This window comes from Salvelinus namaycush, chromosome 17 (genome assembly GCF_016432855.1).
Source record: "Salvelinus namaycush isolate Seneca chromosome 17, SaNama_1.0, whole genome shotgun sequence".
Lineage (NCBI taxonomy): Eukaryota > Metazoa > Chordata > Actinopteri > Salmoniformes > Salmonidae > Salvelinus > Salvelinus namaycush.
Window position 1 is genome coordinate 18118720 of NC_052323.1, and position 24951 is coordinate 18143670.

Genomic DNA, 24951 nt, shown 5'->3' on the forward strand with positions numbered 1-24951 from the left:
GTGCCCCGATCCCACAGCTGAATCAACTTTAGGAGACGGTCCTGGCGCTTGCTGGACTTTCTTGGGCGCCCTGAAGCCTTCTTCACAACAATTGAACCGCTCTCCTTGACGTTCTAATGGTTGATTTAAGTGCAATCTTACTGGCAGCAATATCCTTGCCTGTGAAGCCCTTTTTGTGCAAAGCAATGATGACGGCACGTGTTTACTTGCAGGTAACCATGATTGACAGAGGAAGAACAATGATTCCAAGCACCACCCTAATTTTGAAGCTTCCAGTCTGTTATTCGAACTCAATCAGCATGACAGAGTGATCTGCAGCCTTGTCCTCGTCAACACTCACACCTGTGTTAACAAGAGAATCACTGACATGTTGTCAGCTGGTCCTTTTGTGGCAGGGCTGAAATGCAGTGGACATGTTTTTTGGGGGATTCAGTTCATTTGCATGGCAAAGAGGGACTTTGCAATTAATTTCAATTAATCTGATCACTCTTCATAACATTCTGGAGTATATGCAAATTGCCATCATACAAACTGAGCCTGTCCTTATCCAATTCCGAGGTGCATACTGAAGATATTGGAAGAACTGTCCGAAATTGCTTTTGTTCAGCCAGCAAGATGATTAGACCTAACGAAAAGCAAAAGCACTAGCCTATATCAATTGTACTATCCCCCATAGTACAAAAGTCGACCTATTCTATTCTGTGCGAGAAATAAATACTCCAAACATAGTTGTGGGATGCGATCGATCTCAAATGAATACAGCCACCAGCATTAAAAAAAATGTTATGCAATGTGGCTGCCGCAACAGATCAGAACGTTTAGCTTAAAATGTTGATTACTATTAGGGTAGGTTTCGCCCACTCCCCGGTCTTATTGCCAGGACCGGGGAGTGGGCGACGTTCATCCCCTAGGCAGAGATGGCCCAAAACTCGCTCCGCCACTCCTCCACTAACCTCTCCCCCTTCCAGTGCGTACTAGGGTATCAGCCGGTTCTGGCACCTTGGCATCAGAGCCAGATCGAGGCTCCTGCGGTGGACAAATGGTTTAAGCGCTCGGAGGAGACCTGGGACGCCGCTTATGTGCACTTGTAACGGGCCGTGAGGTGTCAGAAGGCGAGCGCCGATCGCCACCGCAGTGAGGCCCCAGTGTTCGCACTGGGGAACCGGGTCTGGGTCTCGACCCGAAACCTGCCCCTCCGCCTGCCCTGCCGAAAGCTGGGCCCATGGTTTGTGGGACCATTTAAAGTCCTGAGGAGACTGAACGAGGTATGTTATAGGTTAAAGCTTCCCCCAGATTACCATATTAACCCCTCGTTCCATGTGTCTCTCCTCAGGCCAGTGGTGGCTGATCCACTCCAGGAGTCTGAGGTGCAGGAGGTTCCTCCGCCACCTCTGGACATCGAGGAGGCCCCGGCGTATGGTCAGGAGGAGAGATGTTGGGTGCCGTTGGAGGACGTTTGGACCCTTCGTTGCTGCTGGATTTCCACCGTCTCCATCCGGATCGCCCTGCGCCTCGTCCTCCGGCTCGTCCCCGAGGTCGGTGCGCTGCTGGAGCCGCGTGTCAGGGGGGGGTCCTGTCATGACATCCACCAAAGTCGGTCCCTCTCCTTGTTCGGGCGGCGTTCTAGCGGTCGACGTCACCATTCTTCTAGCCGATCCATCGCCGATCCACTTTTCATTTTCCATTTGTTTTGTATTTGTTTTACACACCTGGTTTCAATTCCCCAATTACATGTTCATTATTTAACCCTCTGTTTTACCCATGGTTCTTGTGCGTGTTTGTTTGTTGTATTTACAGTCCGTATTGTGGGCTAGGTATTATCGACTTGTATTTGCAAGTCTTGAGTAAAATGTACGTGTATTACTCATCTCTGCTGTCCTGCGGCTGACTCCTCTGCACCAGCTACACCCAGACCTATTACTGAGGTGTCATTTTCTCAGACGCCAACATATCTTCTTCACACTCAAAAGTAGCCTCACTTATCACATACTGTGTTTGACATCTTAACTAAATCCATCACACAGGAGACATGAAGCCAGCCTGGTGGAATGTATAATGAATAAGTGAGACTTTGATGAGGCTCTTCCTCTGAGTCAGAACCTATGAATAGGGTCAAAATTTCACTTCTTCTTTTACTCTTCACAAACTGGGTGAATTCTTCTGAGTGGCAGGAACAGCTATCTCTCATACTTTCCTTGCATTGGTTTTGTTTGTGCCGTAAAACAAATATAAAATAGAGGACTTTGTTGAAGTACCGAAGGTTCATTTGATAAACTGAGACCCTGCGTTGAAAAGAGACATGGAGGCTGTTTTAGGACTGTTGGTGATCTCCGCCAGATTGTCTCATGGTAAGAAACATCTTTATATGTGTTGGTTTCCCTCTTCTTTTATGCAGAATATAATATCAGGAGTCTTGTATATCATGAAGCAGAAATGACGGATGATGATAGACAATATTCAGAACACTGTGGAAGACAGTTGTCTCTTTACTCATTGTCCCATAATAATGATCACTGACTTAATGATCCCTATCACGTTGATGCTGTTGGTTTGGTTATACTGTTAGTCACTTGTATCATCATCTGTGAAATGATACATGACTTGACCTGGGTTAGAACAGTGATAGTCACTACAGTGTCTTTTCTTCTTGATCTTCAGGCTTGGAGACTTCCTGTGATGCTAGAGAAGATGGATCTCAGTGTTATGGAGCTCTGGGAGGAACTGTCTATCTCCAGCTGGTGACTGATGCCACGAGATATGGTGAACTCTCATTTCATAAAGGCTCAACTGGTGCTAGAACAGATATATTCAAATCGAAGAAGGACAAATGGGTAATAAGAGACATCCCCATTGGAGACAGAGTACACTTCTTTATAAACAATGGGACATTTAGGTTAAATAACACAAGAAGGAATGATTCTGGTGAATACCTGCTAGAAACATTTAGTTCAAACGGGCGAATGTGGACCAGAGAAATAAAACTGTTCATCAAAGGTAAATAAATAACTTTCCAAATAATTACTACAAATGATAACTTTGACAAGCTCTACATATTGCTCTGGCTAAACTACACATATGTGACTGCTTAATAATAAAAATAATGAGAAATGCATTTTATGTGTAACCATGGAGTCATTTTATTTTCAAATGTTACTGTAGTTGGTACATAGAGTCATAACCACATCCATCAACATGAAATCATCTGTTGGTTATTTGAAATGCAGTCATTATGTGTCATGAATCTGCTGCTCCTGTTGACTACAGTAGTTTCTGTGGCTTTCTAGAAGAATGGCTGGTGTTGTGTTCTAATGTGTTTTGCCCTCTTACTACAGTTACATATCCTTCTTCCCCCACAGCTCCAGTGTCCAGTCCTCAGCTGTCCTCTGAGTGTCTGTCCCATGGAGAGATGAGGGTGTCCTGCTACTCTGAGGGGGATGGTCCCCAGTACAGCTGGACTCTGGATGGACAGACGCTGAGAGACACTGAGACCTCTCCTGATAACGAGACAAACACAATCACTCTGAAGAAAGGCCTGTCAGGAGATCTCACCTGTAGCGTCAGAAACAACATCAGCAGTGATACTGTCAGCAGGAGAATCTCACACTGTCCAGGTAATCTACTGTTTAATTGACTTTGTTAAAAATACATTATGATCAACAATATGAATGATTAATGATAATAATGATGATGGTTATAATGATCGATGATCAATTCTTATCAATAAGAATTGACCTGTTTCGAAACAACACATTTGCCAGTATTTACATGTAATTCAGATACGAATGTGATTACTGTTGTTTGGATTGCCTACAGGGCTGATATATGTTAACTGCACCTTATGAAACGGGACAAATGTATTAGAGTGGGTGAATGCCACTTGTAATACCCTGTGTGTTGAGTCTACAACAGTGGCGACTGTGACTGAGTCCACCACCAGTAAAACCTCCACTGGTAAGGGATAATGTTGATATTGATAATGATGATGATGATGATGATGATGATTATTATTATTATGATTGACGTCATCATCATCATAATCATGACCTCTAGGGCAGTGGTTCTTAACCTGGGTTCGATCGAACCCCAGGGGTTCGGTGAGTCAGTCTCAGGGGTTCGGCGGAGGTCAAGACACACATCCGACTCATATGATTCGTGATGACACGCCCCGCTTGGCCATCATTGGCTGCAGGTGATCACGCTACATCACTTGGCCTATCTGTGCTGCAGGGAATTTGGTGCACTCAGTAGTCGACTTGTGACTGTCGTGATGGTACGTCTTGTGATTTCTTTCTTAATATTTGAATCCCTTCATACTTACTATGTCGAGCAAAAAAAGAAAGTGGTCGGACGAATATGTACAATATGGATTCACATGTATAACGGAGTGTGATGGGAGTTAGCGTCCTAACTGCATGATTTGCAATGCCAAGTTGAGCAATTTTAGCCTAGCACCGGCAAAACTAAGAGAACACTTCCTTAAGCTGCATGGAGATGGAAAATACAAGAACACAACGCTCGCTGAATTCAAGGTGAAGATAGCCAGATTCGATGAAAAGGCTACTCTGCCTGTTCTCGGCTTTGTACCATCCACAAACCGATCCTCACAGCATCGTACGAAGTTGCTTACCTGATCGCAAAGCAGGGCAAACCACACACCATCGGTGAAACACTTGCTGGGTTGAAGATGGCGAATATCATGCTGGGAAAAGAGGCTGAAGTTAAGTTAACCCAAATTCCTCTTTCTGTCATGTTTTGTCTTTGATCTTCATGTCTTGTCCCTGTGCTTCCCTCTGCTGGTCTTATTAGGTTCTTTCCCTATTTCTCCCTCTGTTTTCCGCTTCTGCCTGGTCGGATTCTTGTTTGATGTTTGCTGTTCCTGTGTCCTTGTTCCGCCCTGTCGTGTTCTTTGCCTTCTTCAGATGCTGCGTGTGAGCAGGTGTCTATGTCAGCTACGGCCAGTGCCTTCCTGAAGCGACCTGCAGTCTGTGGTCGCGTCTCCAGTCGTTCCTCTCTATTGACGAGAGGATTTGACCATTGATAATATCCAGGAGAATCATTATTTGTTTATTACTGGAATAAAGACTCTGTTACTATTACGTCGCTTTTGGGTCCTCATTCATCAGCATAACAGAAGAATCCGACCAAGATGGACCCAGCGACTATGGATTCTCTCAACACTGCCGTCGAGTTCCAGGGAGCAATGCTCGGCAGACACGAGCAGGAATTGTTTGCTGCTCGTCATGCCGTTGAGACCCTGGCCGCTCAGGTCTCCGATCTCTCTGGACAGTTTCAGAGTCTTCATCTCGTGCCACCAGCTACTTCCTGGTCTTCCGAGTCTCCAGAACCTAGGGTTAATAACCCACCATGTTACTCTGGGCAGCCCACTGAGTGTCGCTCCTTTCTCACCCAGTGTGATATTGTGTTCTCTCTCCAGCCCAACACGTACTCAAGAGAGAGAGCTCGGATCGCTTACGTCATATCACTCCTTACTGGTCGGGCTCGGGAGTGGGGCACAGCTATCTGGGAGGCAAGGGCTGAGTGTTCTAACGATTATCAGAACTTTAAAGAGGAGATGATACGGGTTTTTGATCGTTCAGTTTTTGGGAAGGAGGCTTCCAGGGCCCTGGCTTCCCTATGTCAAGGTGATCGATCCATAACGGATTACTCTATAGAGTTTCGCACTCTTGCTGCCTCCAGTGACTGGAACGAGCCGGCGTTGCTCGCTCGTTTTCTGGAGGGACTTCACGCTGAGGTTAAGGATGAGATTCTCTCCCGGGAGGTTCCTTCCAGCGTGGACTCTTTGATTGCACTCGCCATCCGCATAGAACGACGGGTAGATCTTCGTCACCGAGCTCGTGGAAGAGAGCTCGCGTTAACGGTGTTTCCCCTCTCCGCATCTCAACCATCTCCTCCCACCGGCTCAGAGACTGAGCCCATGCAGCTGGGAGGTATTCGCATCTCGACTAAGGAGAGGGAACGGAGAATCACCAACCGCCTTTGCCTCTATTGCGGTTCTGCGGGACATTTTGTCATGTCATGTCCAGTAAAAGCCAGAGCTCATCAGTAAGCGGAGGGCTACTGGTGAGCGCTACTACTCCTGTCTCTCCATCAAGATCCTGTACTACCTTGTCGGTCCATCTACGCTGGACCGGTTCAGCTGCTTCCTGCAGTGCCTTGATAGACTCTGGGGCTGAGGGTTGTTTTATGGACGAAGCATGGGCTCGGAAACATGACATTCCTCTCAGACAGTTAGGGAAGCCCACGCCCATGTTCGCCTTAGATGGTAGTCTTCTCCCCAGTATCAGATGTGAGACACTACCTTTAACCCTCACAGTATCTGGTAACCACAGTGAGACCATTTCCTTTTTGATTTTTCGTTCACCTTTTACACCTGTTGTTTTGGGTCATCCCTGGCTAGTATGTCATAATCCTTCTATTGATTGGTCTAGTAATTCTATCCTATCCTGGAACGTTTCTTGTCATGTGAAGTGTTTAATGTCTGCTATCCCTCCTGTGTCTTCTGTCCCCTCTACTCAGGAGGAACCTGGTGATTTGACAGGAGTGCCGGAGGAATATCATGATCTGCGCACGGTCTTCAGTCGGTCCAGAGCCAGCTCCCTTCCTCCTCACCGGTCGTATGATTGTTGTATTGATCTCCTTCCGGGGACCACTCCCCCTCGGGGTAGACTATACTCTCTGTCGGCTCCCGAACGTAAGGCTCTCGAGGATTATCTGTCTGTTTCTCTCAACGCCGGTACCGTGGTGCCTTCTTCCTCTCCCGCCGGAGCGGGATTTTTCTTTGTTAAGAAGAAGGACGGTACTCTGCGCCCCTGCGTGGATTATCGAGGGCTGAATGACATAACGGTTAAGAATCGTTATCCGCTTCCCCTTATGTCGTCAGCCTTCGAGATTTTGCAGGGAGCCAGGTTCTTTACTAAGTTGGACCTTCGTAACGCTTACCATCTCGTACGCATCAGAGAGGGGGACGAGTGGAAAACGGCGTTTAACACTCCGTTAGGGCATTTTGAATACCGGGTTCTGCCGTTCGGTCTCGCTAATGCTCCAGCTGTCTTTCAGGCATTAGTTAATGATGTACTGAGAGACATGCTGAACATTTTTGTTTTCGTTTACCTTGACGATATCCTGATTTTTTCACCGTCACTCGAGATTCATGTTCAGCACGTTCGACGTGTACTCCAGCGCCTTTTAGAGAATTGTCTCTACGTGAAGGCTGAGAAGTGCGCCTTTCATGTCTCCTCTGTCACATTTCTCGGTTCTGTTATTTCCGCTGAAGGCATTCAGATGGATCCCGCTAAGGTCCAGGCAGTCAGCGATTGGCCCGTTCCTAAGTCACGTGTCGAGTTGCAGCGCTTTCTTGGTTTCGCTAATTTCTATCGGCGTTTCATTCGTAATTTCGGTCAAGTGGCTGCCCCTCTCACAGCTCTGACTTCTGTCAAGACTTGCTTTAAGTGGTCCGGTTCCGCCCAGGGAGCTTTTGATCTCCTCAAGAAGCGTTTTACATCCGCCCCTATCCTTGTTACTCCTGACGTCACTAAACAATTCATTGTCGAGGTTGACGCTTCAGAGGTGGGCGTGGGAGCCATTCTGTCTCAGCGCTTCCAGTCTGACGATAAGGTCCATCCTTGCGCTTACTTTTCTCATCGCCTGTCGCCATCGGAACGCAACTATGATGTGGGTAACCGCGAACTGCTCGCCATCCGCTTAGCCATAGGCGAATGGCGACAGTGGTTGGAGGGGGCGACCGTTCCTTTTGTCGTTTGGACTGACCATAAGAACCTTGAGTACATCCGTTCTGCCAAACGACTTAATGCACGTCAGGCTCGTTGGGCGTTGTTTTTCGCTCGTTTCGAGTTCGTGATTTCCTATCGTCCGGGAAATAAGAACACCAAGCCGGATGCCTTATCCCGTCTCTTTAGTTCTTCTGTGGCTTCTACCGACCCCGAGGGGATTCTCCCTGAAGGGCGTGTTGTCGGGTTGACTGTCTGGGGAATTGAGAGACAGGTAAAGCAAGCACTCACTCACACTGCGTCGCCGCGCGCTTGTCCTAGTAACCTTCTGTTCGTTCCTGTCTCTACTCGTCTGGCTGTTCTTCAGTGGGCTCACTCTGCCAAGTTAGCTGGCCATCCCGGCGTTCGGGGTACGCTTGCTTCTATTCGCCAGCGGTTTTGGTGGCCTACTCAGGAGCGGGACACGCGCCGTTTCGTGGCTGCTTGTTCGGACTGCGCGCAGACTAAGTCAGGTAACTCTCCTCCTGCCGGTCGTCTCAGACCGCTTCCCATTCCTTCTCGACCATGGTCTCACATCGCCTTAGACTTTATTACCGGTCTGCCTTCGTCTGCGGGGAAGACTGTGATTCTTACGGTTATCGATAGGTTCTCTAAGGCGGCACATTTCATTCCCCTCGCTAAGCTTCCTTCCGCTAAGGAGACGGCACAAATCATCATTGAGAATGTGTTCAGAATTCATGGCCTCCCGTTAGACGCCGTTTCAGACAGAGGTCCGCAATTCACGTCACAGTTTTGGAGGGAGTTCTGTCGTTTGATTGGTGCTTCTGTCAGTCTCTCTTCCGGGTTTCATCCCCAGTCTAACGGTCAAGCAGAAAGGGCCAATCAGTCGATTGGTCGCATATTACGCAGCCTTTCGTTTCGAAACCCTGCGTCTTGGGCAGAACAGCTCCCCTGGGCTGAGTACGCTCACAACTCGCTTCCTTCGTCTGCTACCGGGCTATCTCCGTTTCAGAGTAGTCTTGGGTACCAGCCTCCTCTGTTCTCGTCCCAGCTCGCCGAGTCCAGCGTTCCCTCCGCTCAGGCTTTTGTCCAACGTTGTGAGCGCACCTGGAGGAGGGTCAGGTCTGCACTTTGCCGTTACAGGGCGCAGACTGTGAGAGCCGCCAATAGACGTAGGATTAGGAGTCCTAGGTATTGTCGCGGTCAGAGAGTGTGGCTTTCCACTCGTAACCTTCCCCTTACGACAGCTTCTCGCAAGTTGACTCCGCGGTTCATTGGTCCGTTCCGTGTCTCTCAGGTCGTCAATCCTGTCGCTGTGCGACTGCTTCTTCCGCGACATCTTCGTCGCGTCCACCCTGTCTTCCATGTCTCTTGTGTCAAGCCTTTTCTTCGCGCCCCCGTTCGTCTTCCCTCCCCCCCCCCCGTCCTTGTCGAGGGCGCTCCTATTTACAAGGTACGAAAGATCATGGACATGCGTTCTCGGGGACGTGGTCACCAGTACTTAGTGGATTGGGAGGGTTACGGTCCTGAGGAGAGGAGTTGGGTTCCATCTCGGGACGTGCTGGACCGTTCGTTGATTGATGATTTCCTTCGTTGCCGCCAGGGTTCCTCCTCGAGTGCGCCAGGAGGCGCTCGGTGAGTGGGGGGGTACTGTCATGTTTTGTCTTTGATCTTCATGTCTTGTCCCTGTGCTTCCCTCTGCTGGTCTTATTAGGTTCTTTCCCTATTTCTCCCTCTGTTTTCCGCTTCTGCCTGGTCGGATTCTTGTTTGATGTTTGCTGTTCCTGTGTCCTTGTTCCGCCCTGTCGTGTTCTTTGCCTTCTTCAGATGCTGCGTGTGAGCAGGTGTCTATGTCAGCTACGGCCAGTGCCTTCCTGAAGCGACCTGCAGTCTGTGGTCGCGTCTCCAGTCGTTCCTCTCTATTGACGAGAGGATTTGACCATTGATAATATCCAGGAGAATCATTATTTGTTTATTACTGGAATAAAGACTCTGTTACTATTACGTCGCTTTTGGGTCCTCATTCATCAGCATAACACTTTCAAACGACACCATCAGCGACAGAATAGAGGACATGAGCGAAGACATCTTGGCTCATGTAGTTGCAGATCTGATTTCAAGCCCGGCAAAATTCAGCCTTCAACCCGACGAGACCACAGACGTTTCCAATCTAAGCCAGCTTGCTGTATTCGTGCGCTATGTGAAAGACGACGTGATAAAGGAAGATTTTTTATTTTGTAAGCCTCTTACAACAACAACTAAGGCAGCCGATGTGAAGAAACTTGTGGATGACTTCTTCAAAGACAACAATCTTTCGTGGGATATGGTTTCTGCAGTTTGTTCGGATGGAGCTCCAGTCATGCTGGGAAGAAAGTCTGGTTTTGGTGCGCTAGTGAAAGCCGATGCACCACACATCATTGTTACGCATTGTATTCTGCACAGGCATGCGTTGGCAACAAAAACCTTGCCTCCAAAACTGGCAGAAGTATTAAAAATTGTAGTGGAATGCGTGAACTATGTGCAAACCAGTGCTCTGAGGCACCGCATCTTCAGTGAGCTGTGTAAAGAAATGGGCTCTGAATTCGAGGTACTTCTGTACCATTCTAACGTTCGGTGGTTATCCCAGGGACAGGTGCTGAATCGTGTTTTTGCCGTGCGTGTGGAATTAGCCCTGTTTTTGCAAGAGCACCAACATTGTCATGCAGATTGCTTCAAAAATTCTGAGTTCATTCTCATTTTAGCGTACATGGCTGATATCTTCACAGCTCTCAATCATCTCAATCAAAAGATGCAGGGCGGTGGAGTCAACATCATCGAAGCGGAGGAAAACCTGAAGGCTTTTCAAAAAAAGATACCGTTATGGAAACGACGAACAGAGAACGATAACTTCGCAAACTTTCCCCTGCTGGACGACTGTGTAAGTAAGATCGAAGATGTATCTGGAATCGGAGACATTTCTGTACCTGCGGAACTGAAGCAAGCAATTGCCGCGCACTTAGATGAGCTTGCAAAGTCTCTCGATGGATACTTCCCTACAAGAGAGTCATATCCAGCATGGGTGAGACAGCCGTTCACGTTTAGTGTTGAGACAACAGATGTCAATGATGAATACCTCGATGGAATCATTGAAATTCAGCAGAGCCAGGTTCAACAGCAACTCTTCAGAACAACAACGCTTTCAACGTTTTGGTGTCAACAATTGGTAACGTACCCTGTTATTGCTAAGAAAGCTCTGGAGATATTCATACCGTTTGTTACAACATATCTTTGCGAGCAATCCTTTTCGAGGATGCTGGACATAAAAACGAAGAAAAGGAACAGACTTTGTTGCGAAAATGACATGAGTGGCACTTGCCAAGGTGAAGCCGCGCATTTCTGAACTGGTCTCTGAAAGGCAACAGCAGAAGTCACACTGATTTGCAGTAAATATTCATTATTATGTTTTTGTTTTTGTGTGAAAATCATGTTTTGATGATTTTGATTTTTGAACACACAGTGTTGATGTTGATGCACGGTTCATTTTGTGCACCAGTAAAATATATACCTCTGTTTTGAATTTGAAAAAATCATATTTTATTTTTCCAATTAAGAAGGGTTCGGTGAATGCGCATATGAAACTGGTGGGGTTCAGTACCTCCAACAAGGTTAAGAACCACTGCTCTAGGGTCGTTCCACAAAATTAGTCCCTATTTGATCTTTTCTTCAATACAGACCACATAGAGAATTCAATATCTCTATTTTCTATATGAAAAAACAGTTGCTAACGTGCCAAAATGCAGCACTTTGACACGTCTCTCTGTCACCCTCTGTGACTTCTAGGAAGATTTTAACCCACTTAATCCCAAAATGTCTCCAAGTGTTCACCATTATTGTAAAGCCTTATTTTGTTGCTTTGCCAAAGTCATTTCTGAAGATTTGTCTTTATTTCATGTAATTGTTTTTTATTTATTTTTATTCAACCTTTATTTAACTAGGCAAGTCAGTTAAGAACAAATTCTTATTTACAATGACGGCCTAACAAAAGGCAAAAAGACCTGCGGGGACGGGGGTCTGGGATTTAAAAAAAATAAAAAATACAATATAAATATTGGACAAAACACACATCACAACAAGAGAGACAACACAACACTACATGAAGAGAGACCTAAGACAACAATATAGCAAGGCAGCAACACATGACAACACAGCATGGTAGCAACACATCAATACAACAACATGGTAGCAACACAACATGGTAGTGGCACAAAACATGGTACAAACATTATTGGGCACAAACAACAGCACAAAGGGCAAGAAGGTAGAGTCAACAATACATCACACAAAGCAGACACAACTCTCAGTAAGTGTCCATGATTAAGTCTTTGAATGAAGAGATTGAGATAAAACTGTCCAGTTTGAGTCTTTGTTGCAGCTCGTTCCAGTCGCTAGCTGCAGCGAACTGAAAAGAGGAGCGACCCAGGGATGTGTGTGCTTTGGGGACTTATTAAAGAATGTGACTGGCAGAACCGGTGTTGTATGTGGAGGATGTGGGCTGCAGTAGATATCTCAGATAAACGGGAGTGAGGCCAAAAGAGGGTTTTATAAATAAGCATCAACCAGTGGGTCTTGAGAGATGACCAGTTTACAGAGGTGACCAGTTTACAGAGGAGTATAGAGTGCAGTGATGTGTCCTATAAGGAGCATTGGTGGCAAATCTGATGGCCAAATGGTAAAGAACATCTAGCCACTCGAGAGATTAGCCTTTCAGGGCTACCCATCCCGGATCCGGGAGCATCCTCATCAAAAAAGCTGACAAGCATAGCCTAGCGGGACAGGGATATCATATAATATCATTTCATGAAATCACAAGTCCAATACAGCAAATGAAAGATAAACATCTTGTGAATCCAGCCAGTTCCAGTCCGATTTTTAAAATGTTTTACAGCGAAAACACAATATGTATTTATATTAGCTAACCACAATAGCCAAACACACAACGCACTGTTTTCAACATGTTTCCACCGCATAGGTAGCTTTCACAAAACCCAGAAATAGAGATAAAATTAATCACTAACCTTGAACAACTTCATCAGATGACAGTCTTATAACATCATGTTATACAATACATTTATGTTTTGTTCGAAAATGTGCATATTTGAGGTATAAATCGTAGTTTTACATTGCAGCCACCATCACAAATAGCACCAAAGCAGCCAGAATAATTACAGAGAGCGAAATACATAAATACTCATCATAAAACATTTATGAAAAATACATGGTGTACAGCAAATCAAAGATAAACATATTGTGAATCCAGCCAATATTTCCGATTTTTTAAGTGTTTTACAGCGAAAACACAATATAGAATTATATTAGCTTACCACAATAGCCAAACACACAAAGCCATTTATTCACCGCCAACATAGCTTTCTCACAAACCAGCAATAGAGATAAAATTAATCACTAACCTTTGGACAACTTCATCAGATGACAGTCTTATAACATCACATATTGTTATACAATACATTTATGTTTTGTTCAAAAATGTGCATATTTAGAGCTGCAAATCGTGGTAATACATTGTGAATACGTAGCAACAATTCACCAAAATGTCCGGAGATATTTTGGACAGTCACCTAATCTAACCAAAGAACTCATCATAAGCTTTACATAAAAATACTTGTTGTATGGCAAATGAAAGATACACTGGTTCTTAATGCAACCGCTGTGTTCGATTTAAAAAAATTACTTTACTACAACATACAGCATGCATTATTGTGAGACAGCGCTCACCTATTCTCCGCCGTGTTGGAGCCAACATATTACACAAAAATACGAAATAACATCATAAATATTCTCTTACTTTTGCTGATCTTCCATCAGAATGTTGTGCAAGGAGTCCTATTTCCAGAATAAATCGTTGTTTGGTTTTAGAATGTCCATTTCTTCTGTCGAATTAGCAACTTTGGCTAGCATTGTGGCACGAACATGCCCATCAACTCTTGGCGCCTGGAACGAAAAATTCCAAAATTCCCAATAAACGTTGAATAAACTGGTCAAACTCGGTTGAAAATCCTACTTTATGATGTTCTTCTCATATGAATCCAATAAAATCAGAGCCGCAGCAATTCGCAGTGTATACCGAACGCTTTTCAGAAGACAATGTGAGGTTCCCCGGCGCGCAGCTGAATACTGACGATAGGGCGGACCTGTCACTCCAAAAGCTCTTATTCGGCCTCACATCAAGCTAGACACCCCATTCAACCTTCTACTGCCTGTTGACATCTAGTGGAAGGCGTATGAAGTGCATACAGATCCATAAATAAAAGCCAGTTGAATAGGCAGGCCCTGACACAGAGCCTCATTTTCAGAATTTTCACTTCCTGTATAGAAGTTTGCTGCCAAATTAGTTCTGTTTTACTCACAGATATAATTCAAACAGTTTTAGAAACTTCAGAGTGTTTTCTATCCAATAGTAATAATAATATGCATATTGTATGATCTAGAACAGAGTATGAGGCCGTTTAATTTGGGCACGATTTTTTCCAAAGTGAAAACAGCGCCCCCCTATTCACAAGAAGTTAGTGATTCATTTTCTGGTTACACTACCCAAAAGGGACTAATTTCACGGAACGACCCTCTTGAAGTAGCAGCATCATAGCATTTGTCAAATCTCAACTCAGATATGTGATTCCTTTAAATGTTTCCTTTAAATGTCACATCTCAACTATATGAGATATGTGATTCCTTTAAATGTTTTATTGCCAGCAGGGTTTTTAAATATTAACTGTATGTATTGTTATTTATTAGGGATCCCCATTCGCTGTTGCCAAGGCAGCAGCTAGTTTTCCTGGAGTCCAAACACATTAAGGAACAAAAGATGAACAGCACGTCATATAACATTATTACACCACTACATATCTGCAATACAAAATGTAGAATACGACCATACAACAATATTACAATGTAAGCGTGTGTGTAGAGTGCATGTGCTAGCGTTTGTGTGCGTATGTGTTTGTCTGTACCTGTGTGTGTGTCTCTTACAGTAGCCGCTGTTCCATAAGGTGTATTTTCATTTTTTAAATCTGATTCTACTGCTTGCATCAGTTACCTGATGATGTGGAATAGAGTTCCATGTAGTCATGGCTCTACGTAGTACTGTGTGCCTACCACAGTCTGTTCTGGACTTGGTGATTGTGAAGAGACCTCTAGTGGCATGTCTTGTGGGTATGCATGGGTGTCCGAGCTGTGTGCTATTAGTTTAAACAGCTTGTCAACACTTCTTACAAAAACAGGTAGTGATGAAGTCAATCTCTCCTCCACTTCGAGCCATGCGAGATTGACATGCATATTATTAATGTTAGCTCTCCATTGACATTTATGACAATCCAGGGTTACTTCAAGCAGTTTAGTCGCCTCAATTTACTCAATTTCCACACTATTCATTACAAGATTTAGTTGAGGTTTAGGATTTAGTGAATGATTTGTCCCAAATACAATGCTTTTAGTTTTTGAAATATTTAGGACAAACTTATTCCTTGCCACCCATTCTGAAACTAACTGCAGCTTTTTGTTAAGTGTTGCAGTCATTTCAGTCGCTGTAGTAGCTGACATGGATAGTGTTGAGTCATCCTTATACATAGACACATTGGCTATATGAGCCAGTGAAGAGGGTTTTACTATTCTTGGGTAGCGGAATAACTTTTGCTTCCCTCCAGGCCTGAGGGCACACACTTTCTAGTAGGCTTAGATTGACAATATGGCAAATAGGAGTGACAATATCGTCCGCTATTATTCTCAGTAATTTTACATCCAAGTTGTCAGACCCCGGTGTCTTGTCATTGTTGATGGACAACAATATTTTTTTTCACCTCTTCCACACTCACTTTACGGAATGAAAAATTACAATGCTTGTCTTTCGTAATTTGTTCAGTTATGCTTGGATGTGTAGTGTTGGCATTTGTTGCTGGCATGTCATGCCTAACTTTGCTAATCTTGTCAATGAAGAAATCATTAAAATAATTGGCTATATCAGTGGGTTTTGTGATGCATGAGCCATTTCATCCAATGAATGATGGAGCTGAGTTTGCCTTTTTACCCACAATTTCATTTAAGGTGCTCCAAAGGTTATTACTATCAATGTTTATATCATATATCTTTGTTTCATGGTATAGATTCTTCATATTTTTATTCAGTTTAGTCACATGATTTCTCATTTCGCAGTACATTTGACAATCGGTGGGGCTGCCAGACTTATTTGCCATTCCTTTTGCCACCTCCATCTCAACCATACAATTTTTCAATTTCTCGTCAATCCAAGGTTGATTTAACATTTTTACAGTAATTTTCTTAATGGGTGCATGCTTATTCTTTACTGGAATAAGCAATTTCATAAATGTGTCAAGTGCAGCGTCTGGTTGCTCCTCATTGCACCACAGACCAGCAAATATTTTTTACATCATCAAAATAAGAACCACTACAAAACTTATCATATGACGTCTTATACCCAATATTAGGCCCAGCATTTGTAACTTTGGTTTTCCCATATGTGGCTACTATATTGTGATCACTACATCCAATTGACTTGGATACTGCTTTAAAGCAGTTTCATTAGTAAAGATGTGATACATGTTAATGATTTAATTCCTGTGCTGTTTGTAACTACCCTGGTAGGTTGACTGACAACCTGAAACAGGTTGCAGGCACTAGTTACAGTTTGAAGCTGTTTCTTGAGTGGGCAACTTGATGAAAGCCAGTCAATATTGAAATCACCCAGAAAATATACCTCTTTGTTGATATCACATACAGTATATTATCAAGCCAGATGGCAAGATGGCGCCGACAGACATGGCAGCTCTGCTTCTTGCTCTTAAGCAACTTTCCAGTATTTTGTTTTTTTGTCTGATATTTCTTACTTTATTAGCCCAGAACGTTTTTTGTGCTATTTCATACAGCCGGGAATAACTTTTGGATATCAGAGATGCGGTAAATCACCAGCATTACAATCAGGAATTTCCCAAATTGGAACCTTTATTCGTACCCCCAGGGAAATGTAACATATCCCAGAGGCTGCTCCAAGACGCCGCCGGCAGAGAACAGGTGTTCGGAGTGCACTTCTAGTCCGACTAAGGAGGCTTACAAACCATCCCCTGCTTCCGAGATCAGGACTCCATTTTGCTCCTCCCTTCCTATAGGCAGAAAATCAAACAGGAAGTACCCGTGCTAAGGTCTACTCAAGCTGGTCTGACCAATAGGAATCCATGCTTGCGACTGGGAGTATGGTTGAATACAAATAGTGTTGTTATTCCCTCCGTCAGTACAGGGGATGCCGGCCCAGACGGATTTCCAAATCATGTCCAATACATTTTATTTACCATGGATGGACTCTAATCAAATTGTGGAAACATCTCAAGGACGATGAATGGAAACAGGATACACCTGAGCCCAATTTCAAGTCTCATATGGGTCTGAATACTTATGTATTTTTGGTCTGCAGTCCTCTGCATGCAAACAGTTGTTACATTGAAAGTCTGGGCGGTTCACATTGTCCCAGAATAAAGCAAAATAAACACAACCCCTGCACCATTGAAAACGTTCAATAATGACCTCCATCTGAGAAATACGGCCAGCTAGGCTAGCTAGGCTTTTGTGTCTCTCTCTTTACAGGATGAAGAAATTAACAAAAATAGCTCACAAAAATGGCTAAATCTGAAAAGCAGAAAGATGTTTCCTCTTTTAAATCCACACGAAAGCAGTGTCTTTGCACATACTGTTGGTCACAGCATCGGCTAACGTTGGTAGCCATACAACGCTGTTCCAGCCAGGTCAGGTTGCAGGGAAAAGGTAACAGGCAGCAGGGAATCCAGCCACAATTAGTGTGGGAAACCTCTGAGGTCCCAGACACAAGGGTTGGGAAACCTTGCTAGCTTGATACTGATAGCTACCAGCTAGGCTAGTAGCTAAGCTATGGTAAAAAACTTCAGGCTTTTTGGTCTGGCAGGATCCCGGGACAGATTGTAGCTGTCACAGCAACTGAGGCTAACCGCAATGCAGGATCCAAAGTAAAAAAAAGTATGTAAATAAAACTTGGCAAGGAAACACAACTTTTAAAAACAATAAAGTGAGGAGACAAAGATTTCAGGGTGGGTTATTGAGGCTAATAATACCCTTCAACAGTGGCCCCCACAACTGTGATAGAGTCAACCACTGGTTTGAGGCATGAAACCTTAGTAATTGCTCAACACGTCCCAGCCACAATAAATCATTTTACTGCTGTCTCCCTTTAACAGAACATTCAGCAGAAATCTCCTCGTGGGCAGGTAGGTTTTATGTTGAAAGCAGATCTTACTGCAGTTCATTTTCATGGATTTGATTAATTAGCTGATAAGTTAATTTAGGTGTTATACCTTCTCCCTTCTGTCCCCCAGGAACAGGGTTCAATGTGTTTGTTTATTTTCAACTTGCTGAAGTCTTCATTCTGCTGACAGTCTGTCTGGGATTATACTGTTTCTACAAGAAGAAAACCTGTCCTCAAGGACAAGGTTAGTATAATGCATCATTGTACCTTTGTTCAACGTATTTTGTTTGATAAGTAAAATTGTATTATTATTCTTAATTCGCTGTCTCCCCCCTCTCTCTCTCTCTCTCGCTCACTCACTCTCTCGCTCACTCTCTTTTTCTCTCTCTCCAGATGATGGTGAGTAAGCAGAGTGTTTGCAGTCTCTCAGGTGGATCACGGTGGGACTCAAAGGGGGGTGTTGATGTCATGAAAGTTGCCATGGCTGATGACTAATGATGATGTTATACTGCTTATTGCTGTTTTAATCTTAATCAAGCTCAAACTCAAAGCACAGTCATGTATTTAGATCTTTTGACATACATTTGTATAGTTTCATAAAGTTTCTTAAGACCTGCCCTTAACAAAGAAATAATGAATGATCTATGTGATTGTGTTAATTTAATGGATTTTACCATTTGAATTGTAGTGTTTTAGTGGTTTTTCATTTGTACATACAGTTACATAAACGAATGAAAATGCTATTGTGTTTTTGAAAATACATTTTCTTTAATATTCAAACGTGACCTAAGACCTTCATAAACATAAACACATTTTTATTTTGCAATAGCAAATATGTAGAGTTCAAAAGGTACTTGCACTCAAAACCATTAAAAGGAATAACCCAAGGAGATGCAAAAATAATGCACTTAATTTAATCAATGCTCAAAATAATAGAAAAAGGTGCTAGAAAACAAAAACAGAGGCTACATTTTGACCTCATGCTTTTATTAGTGCTGTATAAACAAATTATGAAGATATGTACTTAAATGGGGAACTGTAACAGACACTTCAATTCTTACTGTAACTTCATCATGTTTTGATTTGATGTATTATTTGTGTGATTTTGAATGCATAGAAATAAAAGCAAACTACTTTTGAAACATTCTGGACCTTGAGAATGGCGCCAAAGGAGATGACTGCCGTTTTACGATCCCGTAAACAATTGTGCTATTGTGTATGTTTTTTTGCGTTATTTGTAACCTATTTTGAACATAATGTTTCTGCCATCGTGTCTTATGACCGAAAAGAGCTTCTAGATATTAGGACAGCGATTACTCACCCCATGCTGGAGGAATACTTTTTCTTCAACGAGACGGACGGGATGGATTTATTTCGCCCGACAAGACCCTCATCCCCGTCATTCACAAGAGAAAGAGACGGAGGTATTGGGGTCTACCTTTACCATCGGTCAGTCTACCTTTACTAGTCTACCTTTACCATCGGTCCTATTAGCCAACGTACAATCAATCGATAATAAAATAGACAAACTACGATCACGTATATCCTACCAACCGGACTGTCACGTTGTATAATGATAGGAGACAGGCGCAGGAATTCGAAATAGTGTTATTTATTTCTCTAGCCAAAATAGCGTTAAATAGCGTTGAACATGACGAGGACGAAGCCCAAAACAAACACGTACATATATAACACAGGGTTGTAACCCAAACAAAGAGTGAGGTGTAATCCTCTAATAAATACACTGAACGAGACCCGTAATAGCAATACACGGGACGAGACCCGTAATAACAAGTGCACACTAACACGGTAACAACAGAGCACAGGTACTTACAAGACCAACGGACATGGAACAATAATCAGCAAGGACAATGGGGAAGAGAGGGCACATATATACACATACTAATCATGGAGAATGGGAACCAGGTGTGCATAATGAGACAAGACAGTCCGGGGTTGGTGGTAATCATCCAGTTCAGTGACACCTAGAAGGCCAGTGACCAAGACCTCTGGAGCTGGTGAACGGAATGAGCAGCAGTACCGGGGGAATCCGTGACAGGGACATTAAGAACTGTAATATCTTATGTTTTATCCAAGTTGTAGCTAAACGACGACACAAATAACATACAGCTGGCGGGTTTTAAGATTTTCGACAGGATAGAACAGCGGCCTCTGATAATACAAGGGGTGGCGGTCTATGTATATTTGTAAACAACAGCTGGTGCACGAAATCTAAGGAAGTCTGGAGGTCTTGCTCGCCTGAGGTAGAGTATCTCATCATAAGCTTTAGACTACACTATTTACCAAGAGAGTTTTCATCTGTATTTTTCGTAGCTGTCTATATACCACCACAAACCGATGCTGGCACTAAGACCGCACTCAATGAGCTGTATATGGCCATAAGCAAACAAGAAAACGCTCATCCAGAGGCGACACTCCTAGTGGCTGGGGACTTTAATGCAGGGAAACTTAAATCAGTTGTACCTAATTTCTACCAGTATGTTAAATGTGCAACCAGAGGGAAAAAAACTCTGGACCACATTTACTCCACACACAGAGACGCGTACAAAGCTCTCCCTCGCCCTCCATTTGGCAAATCTGACCTTAATTCTATCCTCTTGATTCCCGCTTACAAGCAAAAACTAAAGCAGGAAACACCAGTGACTCGGTCAATAAGAAAGTGGTCAGATGAAACAGATTCTAAGCTACAGGACTGTTTTGCTAGCACAGACTGGAATATGTTCCGGGATTCTTCCGATGGCATTGAGGAGTACACCACATCAGTCTCTGGCTTTATCAATAAGTGCATCGACGACGTTGTCCCACTGTGACCGTACGTACATTCCCCAACCAGAAGCCATGGATTACAGGCAACATCCGCACTGAGCTAAAGGGTAGAGCTGCCACTTTCAAGGAGCGGCACTCTAACCCGGAAGCTTATAAAAAATCCCGCTATGCCCTCCGATGAACCATCAAACAGGCAAAGCGTCAATAGTGATTGGATCGTACTGCACTGGCTCCAACGCCTGCCGGATGTGGCAGAGCTTGCAAAATAATACAGACTACAAAGGGAAGCACAGCCGTGAGCTGCCCAGTGACACGAGCCTACCAGATGAGCTAAAATACTTATATGCTTGCTTCGCAGAAAGTAACATTGAAGAATGCATGAGAGCTTCAGCTGTTCTGGACGACTGGCTCAAACGCATTAGGAAAGAAAGAAATTCCACAAATGACCTTTTAACAAGGCACACCTGTTCATTGAAATGCATTCCAAGTGACTACCTCATGAAGCTGGTTGAGAGAATGCCAAGAGTGTGCAAAGCTGTCATCAGCTAAGTAGCGAAGTAATTACAATTTAGCAAATTAACACTGGAGTGATAGATGTGCAGATGATAATGTGCCAATAGAAATACTGGTGTGCAAAGGAGCAAAAAAGGTAGTTGGATGGGCTATTTACAGATGGGATATGTACAGCTGCAGCGATCGGCAAGCTGCTCAAATAGCATGCATTTTTTGTTCGATAAAGTTCATATTTATATAAAAAAAATCTCAGTATACATTGGCGCGTTATGTTCAGTAGTTCCAAAAACATCTGAGCGCCGTACTCAGATTATTGCATGGTTTGCTTTTTCCGTAAAGTTTTTTTGAAATCTGACACAGCGATTGCATTAAGGAGAAGTGGATCTAAAATTCCATGTATAACACTTGTATTTTCATCAACATTTATGATGACTATTTCTGTAAATTGATGTGGCTCTCTGCAAAATCACCGGATGTTTTGGAACTACTGAACATAACGCGCCAATGTAAACTCAGATTTTTGGATATAAATATGAACTTTACCGAACAAAACATACATGTATTGTGTAACATGAAGTCCTATGAGTGTCATGTGATGAAGATCATCAAAGGTTAGTGATTAATTTGATCTATATTTCTGCTTTTTGTGACTCCTCTCTTTGGCTGGAAAAAAGACTGTGTTTTTCTGCGACTTGGCTCTGACCTAACATAATCGTTTGGTTTGCTTTCGTCGTAAAGCCTTTTTGAAATCGGACACTGTGGCTGGATTTACAACAAGTGTATCTTTAAAATGGTGTAAAATACAAGTATGTTTGAGGAATTTTAATTATGAGATCTGTTGTTTTGAATTTGGCGCCCTGCAGTTTCACTGGCTGTTGACGAGGTGAGACGCTACCGTCCCACATACCCCAGAGAGGTTAATGCAACCGCTGTGTCAGCTTTCAAAAAAACTTTACGGAAAAAGCACACCATGCAATAATCTGAGTACAGCGCTCAGAGACCAAAACAACCCAAAAAGATATCCGCCATGTTGGAGTCAACAGAAGTCAGAAATAGCATTATAAATATTCACTTACTTTTGATGATCTTCATCAGATTGCACTCCCAGGAATCCCAGTTCCACAATAAATGTTTGATTTGTTCGATAAAGTTCATTTTTATGTCCAAATACCTCCTTTTGTTTGCGCGTTCAGTTCACAAATCCAAATTTATAACTCACGAGCAGACGAAAAGTTTAAAAGTTACTTTACAGTCCGTAGAAACATGTCAAACGAAGTATAGAATCAATCCTTAGGATGTTTTTAACATAAATCTTCAATAATGTTCCAACCAGAAAAATCCTTTGTCTGTAGAAATGCAATGGAACAGACCTCGTTCTCACGTGAACGAGCATCATGAGCTCATGGCACTCTGCCAGAGCCCTGACTCATTCCCCTCTCATTCGCCCCCACTTCACAGTAGAAGCATCAAACAAGGTTCTAAAGACTGTTGACATCTAGTAGAAGCCGTAGGAAGTGCAACATTACCAATATCCCACTGTATCTTCAACAGGGAATGAGTTGAAAAACAACGGACCTCAGATTTCCCACTTCCTGGTTGGATTTTTCTCAGGTTTTGGCCTGCCATATGAGTTCTGTTATACTCACAGACATCAATCAAACAGTTTTAGAAACTTCAGCGTGTTTTCTATCCAAATATACTAATAATATGCATATCTTAGCTTCTGGGACTGAGTAGCTGGCAGTTTAGTCTGGGCACGCTTTTCATCCAAGCTACTCAATACTGCCCCCAGCCATAAGAAGTTAAATGGCCCCACAAACCGCAGACCCAGCTTCCGGCAGGGCAGGCGAAGTGGTAGGTTTCGGGTCGAGAGCCATACCGGGGCCTCACTGTGGTGGCGGTCGGCACTCGCCTTCTGCCGCCTGATGGCCCGTTGTAGACGCACATGGGCAGCGTCCCATGTCTCCTCTGAGTGCCGAAACCATTCATCCACCGCAGGAGCCTCAATCTGGCTCTGATGCCACGGTGCCAGGACTGGCTGATAATCTAGCACACACTGAAAAGGTGATAGGTTAGTGGAAGAGTTTTCACGCCCGTTACTCTCGGGGTGAAAACCTGAGGTGAGGCTGACCGAGACCCCCAGGCGTTCCCTAAACGCCCTCCAGACTTTAGACGTGAATTGAGGACCCCGATCAGAAACTATATCCTCAGGCACCCCGTAGTGCCGGAATACGTGGGTGAACAGGGCCTCCGCAGTCTGTAGAGCCGTAGGGAGACCGGGCAAAGGAAGGAGAATGCAGGACTTAAAAAAACGATCCACAACGACCAGGATCGTGGTGTTACCCCTTGACGGGGGAAGATCCGTCACGAAATCCACCAATAGGTGTGACCACGGCCGTTGTGGAACAGGAAGGGGTTGTAATTTCCCTCTGGGCAGGTGTCTAGGTGCCTTGCACTGTGCGCACACCGAGCAGGAGGAAACATAAACCCTCACGTCCTTAGCTGACGTGGGCCACCAGTACTTCCCAGTAAGACAGCGCACTGTCCGACCGATGCCAGGATGACCAGAGGAGGGTGACGTGTGTGCCCAACAGATCAAACGATCGCGGACATCAGATGGAACGTACAGATGCCCAACTGCACACTGTGTGGGAGTGGGCTCTGCACGTGTCGCCCGCTCGATGTCCGCGTCCACCTCCCATACCACCTGTGCCTCCAGGCAAGAAGCTGGAACTATGGGAGTGGGATCCGCGGACCGCTCCTCTGTGTCATACATCCAAGACAGTGCATCTGCCTTAACATTCTGGGAGCCTGGTCTGTAGGATAGGGTGAAAACAAAGTGGGTGAAAAACATGGCCCACCTCAACTGGCGAGGGTTCAGTCTCCTCGCCGCTCGAATGTACTCCAGATTGCGGTGGTCAGTCCAAATGAGGAAAGGGTGTCTAGCCCCCTCAAGCCAATGTCTCCACGCCTTCAGAGCCCCAACAACAGCCAACAGCTCCCGGTCCCCCACATCATAGTTTCGCTCCGCCGGGCTGAGCTTCTTCGAAAAGAAAGCACAGGGGCGGAGCTTTAGTGGCGTACCCGAGCGCTGAGACAGCACAGCCCCTATCCCAGCCTTGGACGCATCCACCTCAACTATGAATGCCAAGGAGGGATCAGGATGAGCCAGCACGGGAGCCGAGATAAACAGACCCTTCAGGTGACCAAAAGCCCTGTCCGCCCCAGCTGACCACTGCAGTCGCACCGGTCCCCCCTTCAGCAAGGAGGTAATGGGAGCCGCTACCTCACCAAAGCCCCGGATAAACCTCCGGTAGTAATTGGCAAACCCTAAGAACCGCTGCACCTCCTTTACCGTGGTTTGATTTGGCCAATTACGCACGGCTGAAATGCCATAATTTTCCATCTCCACCCCTGACGCGGAAAGGCGGTACCCTAGGAAGGAGACGGACTTTTGGAAGAACAGACTTTTCTCAGCCTTGACGTACAGGTCATGCTCCAACAGTCGACCAAGCACCCTGCGTACCAGGGACACATGCTCGGCGCGTGTAGCGGAGTATATTAGAATGTCATCTATTTACACCACTACACCCTGCCCGTGCAGGTCCCTGAAAATCTCATCTACAA

General features: G+C 44.5%; 1 protein-coding gene across 2 annotated transcripts in view; it reads left to right on the plus strand.

Moving 5' to 3' along the window:
- Positions 1 to 2164: 2164 nt before the first annotated feature.
- Positions 2165 to 24951, plus strand: part of LOC120062389 — a 121178-nt gene continuing 98391 nt past the window's right edge. For both annotated transcript variants that reach the window (XM_039012332.1, XM_039012333.1), the window contains exons 1-3: positions 2165 to 2348; positions 2659 to 2994; positions 3357 to 3611. In XM_039012332.1, the coding sequence (XP_038868260.1) occupies positions 2300 to 2348; positions 2659 to 2994; positions 3357 to 3611 (640 nt within the window). In that variant the 5' untranslated portion in view covers positions 2165 to 2299. The remainder of the gene's footprint in view (positions 2349 to 2658; positions 2995 to 3356; positions 3612 to 24951) is intronic.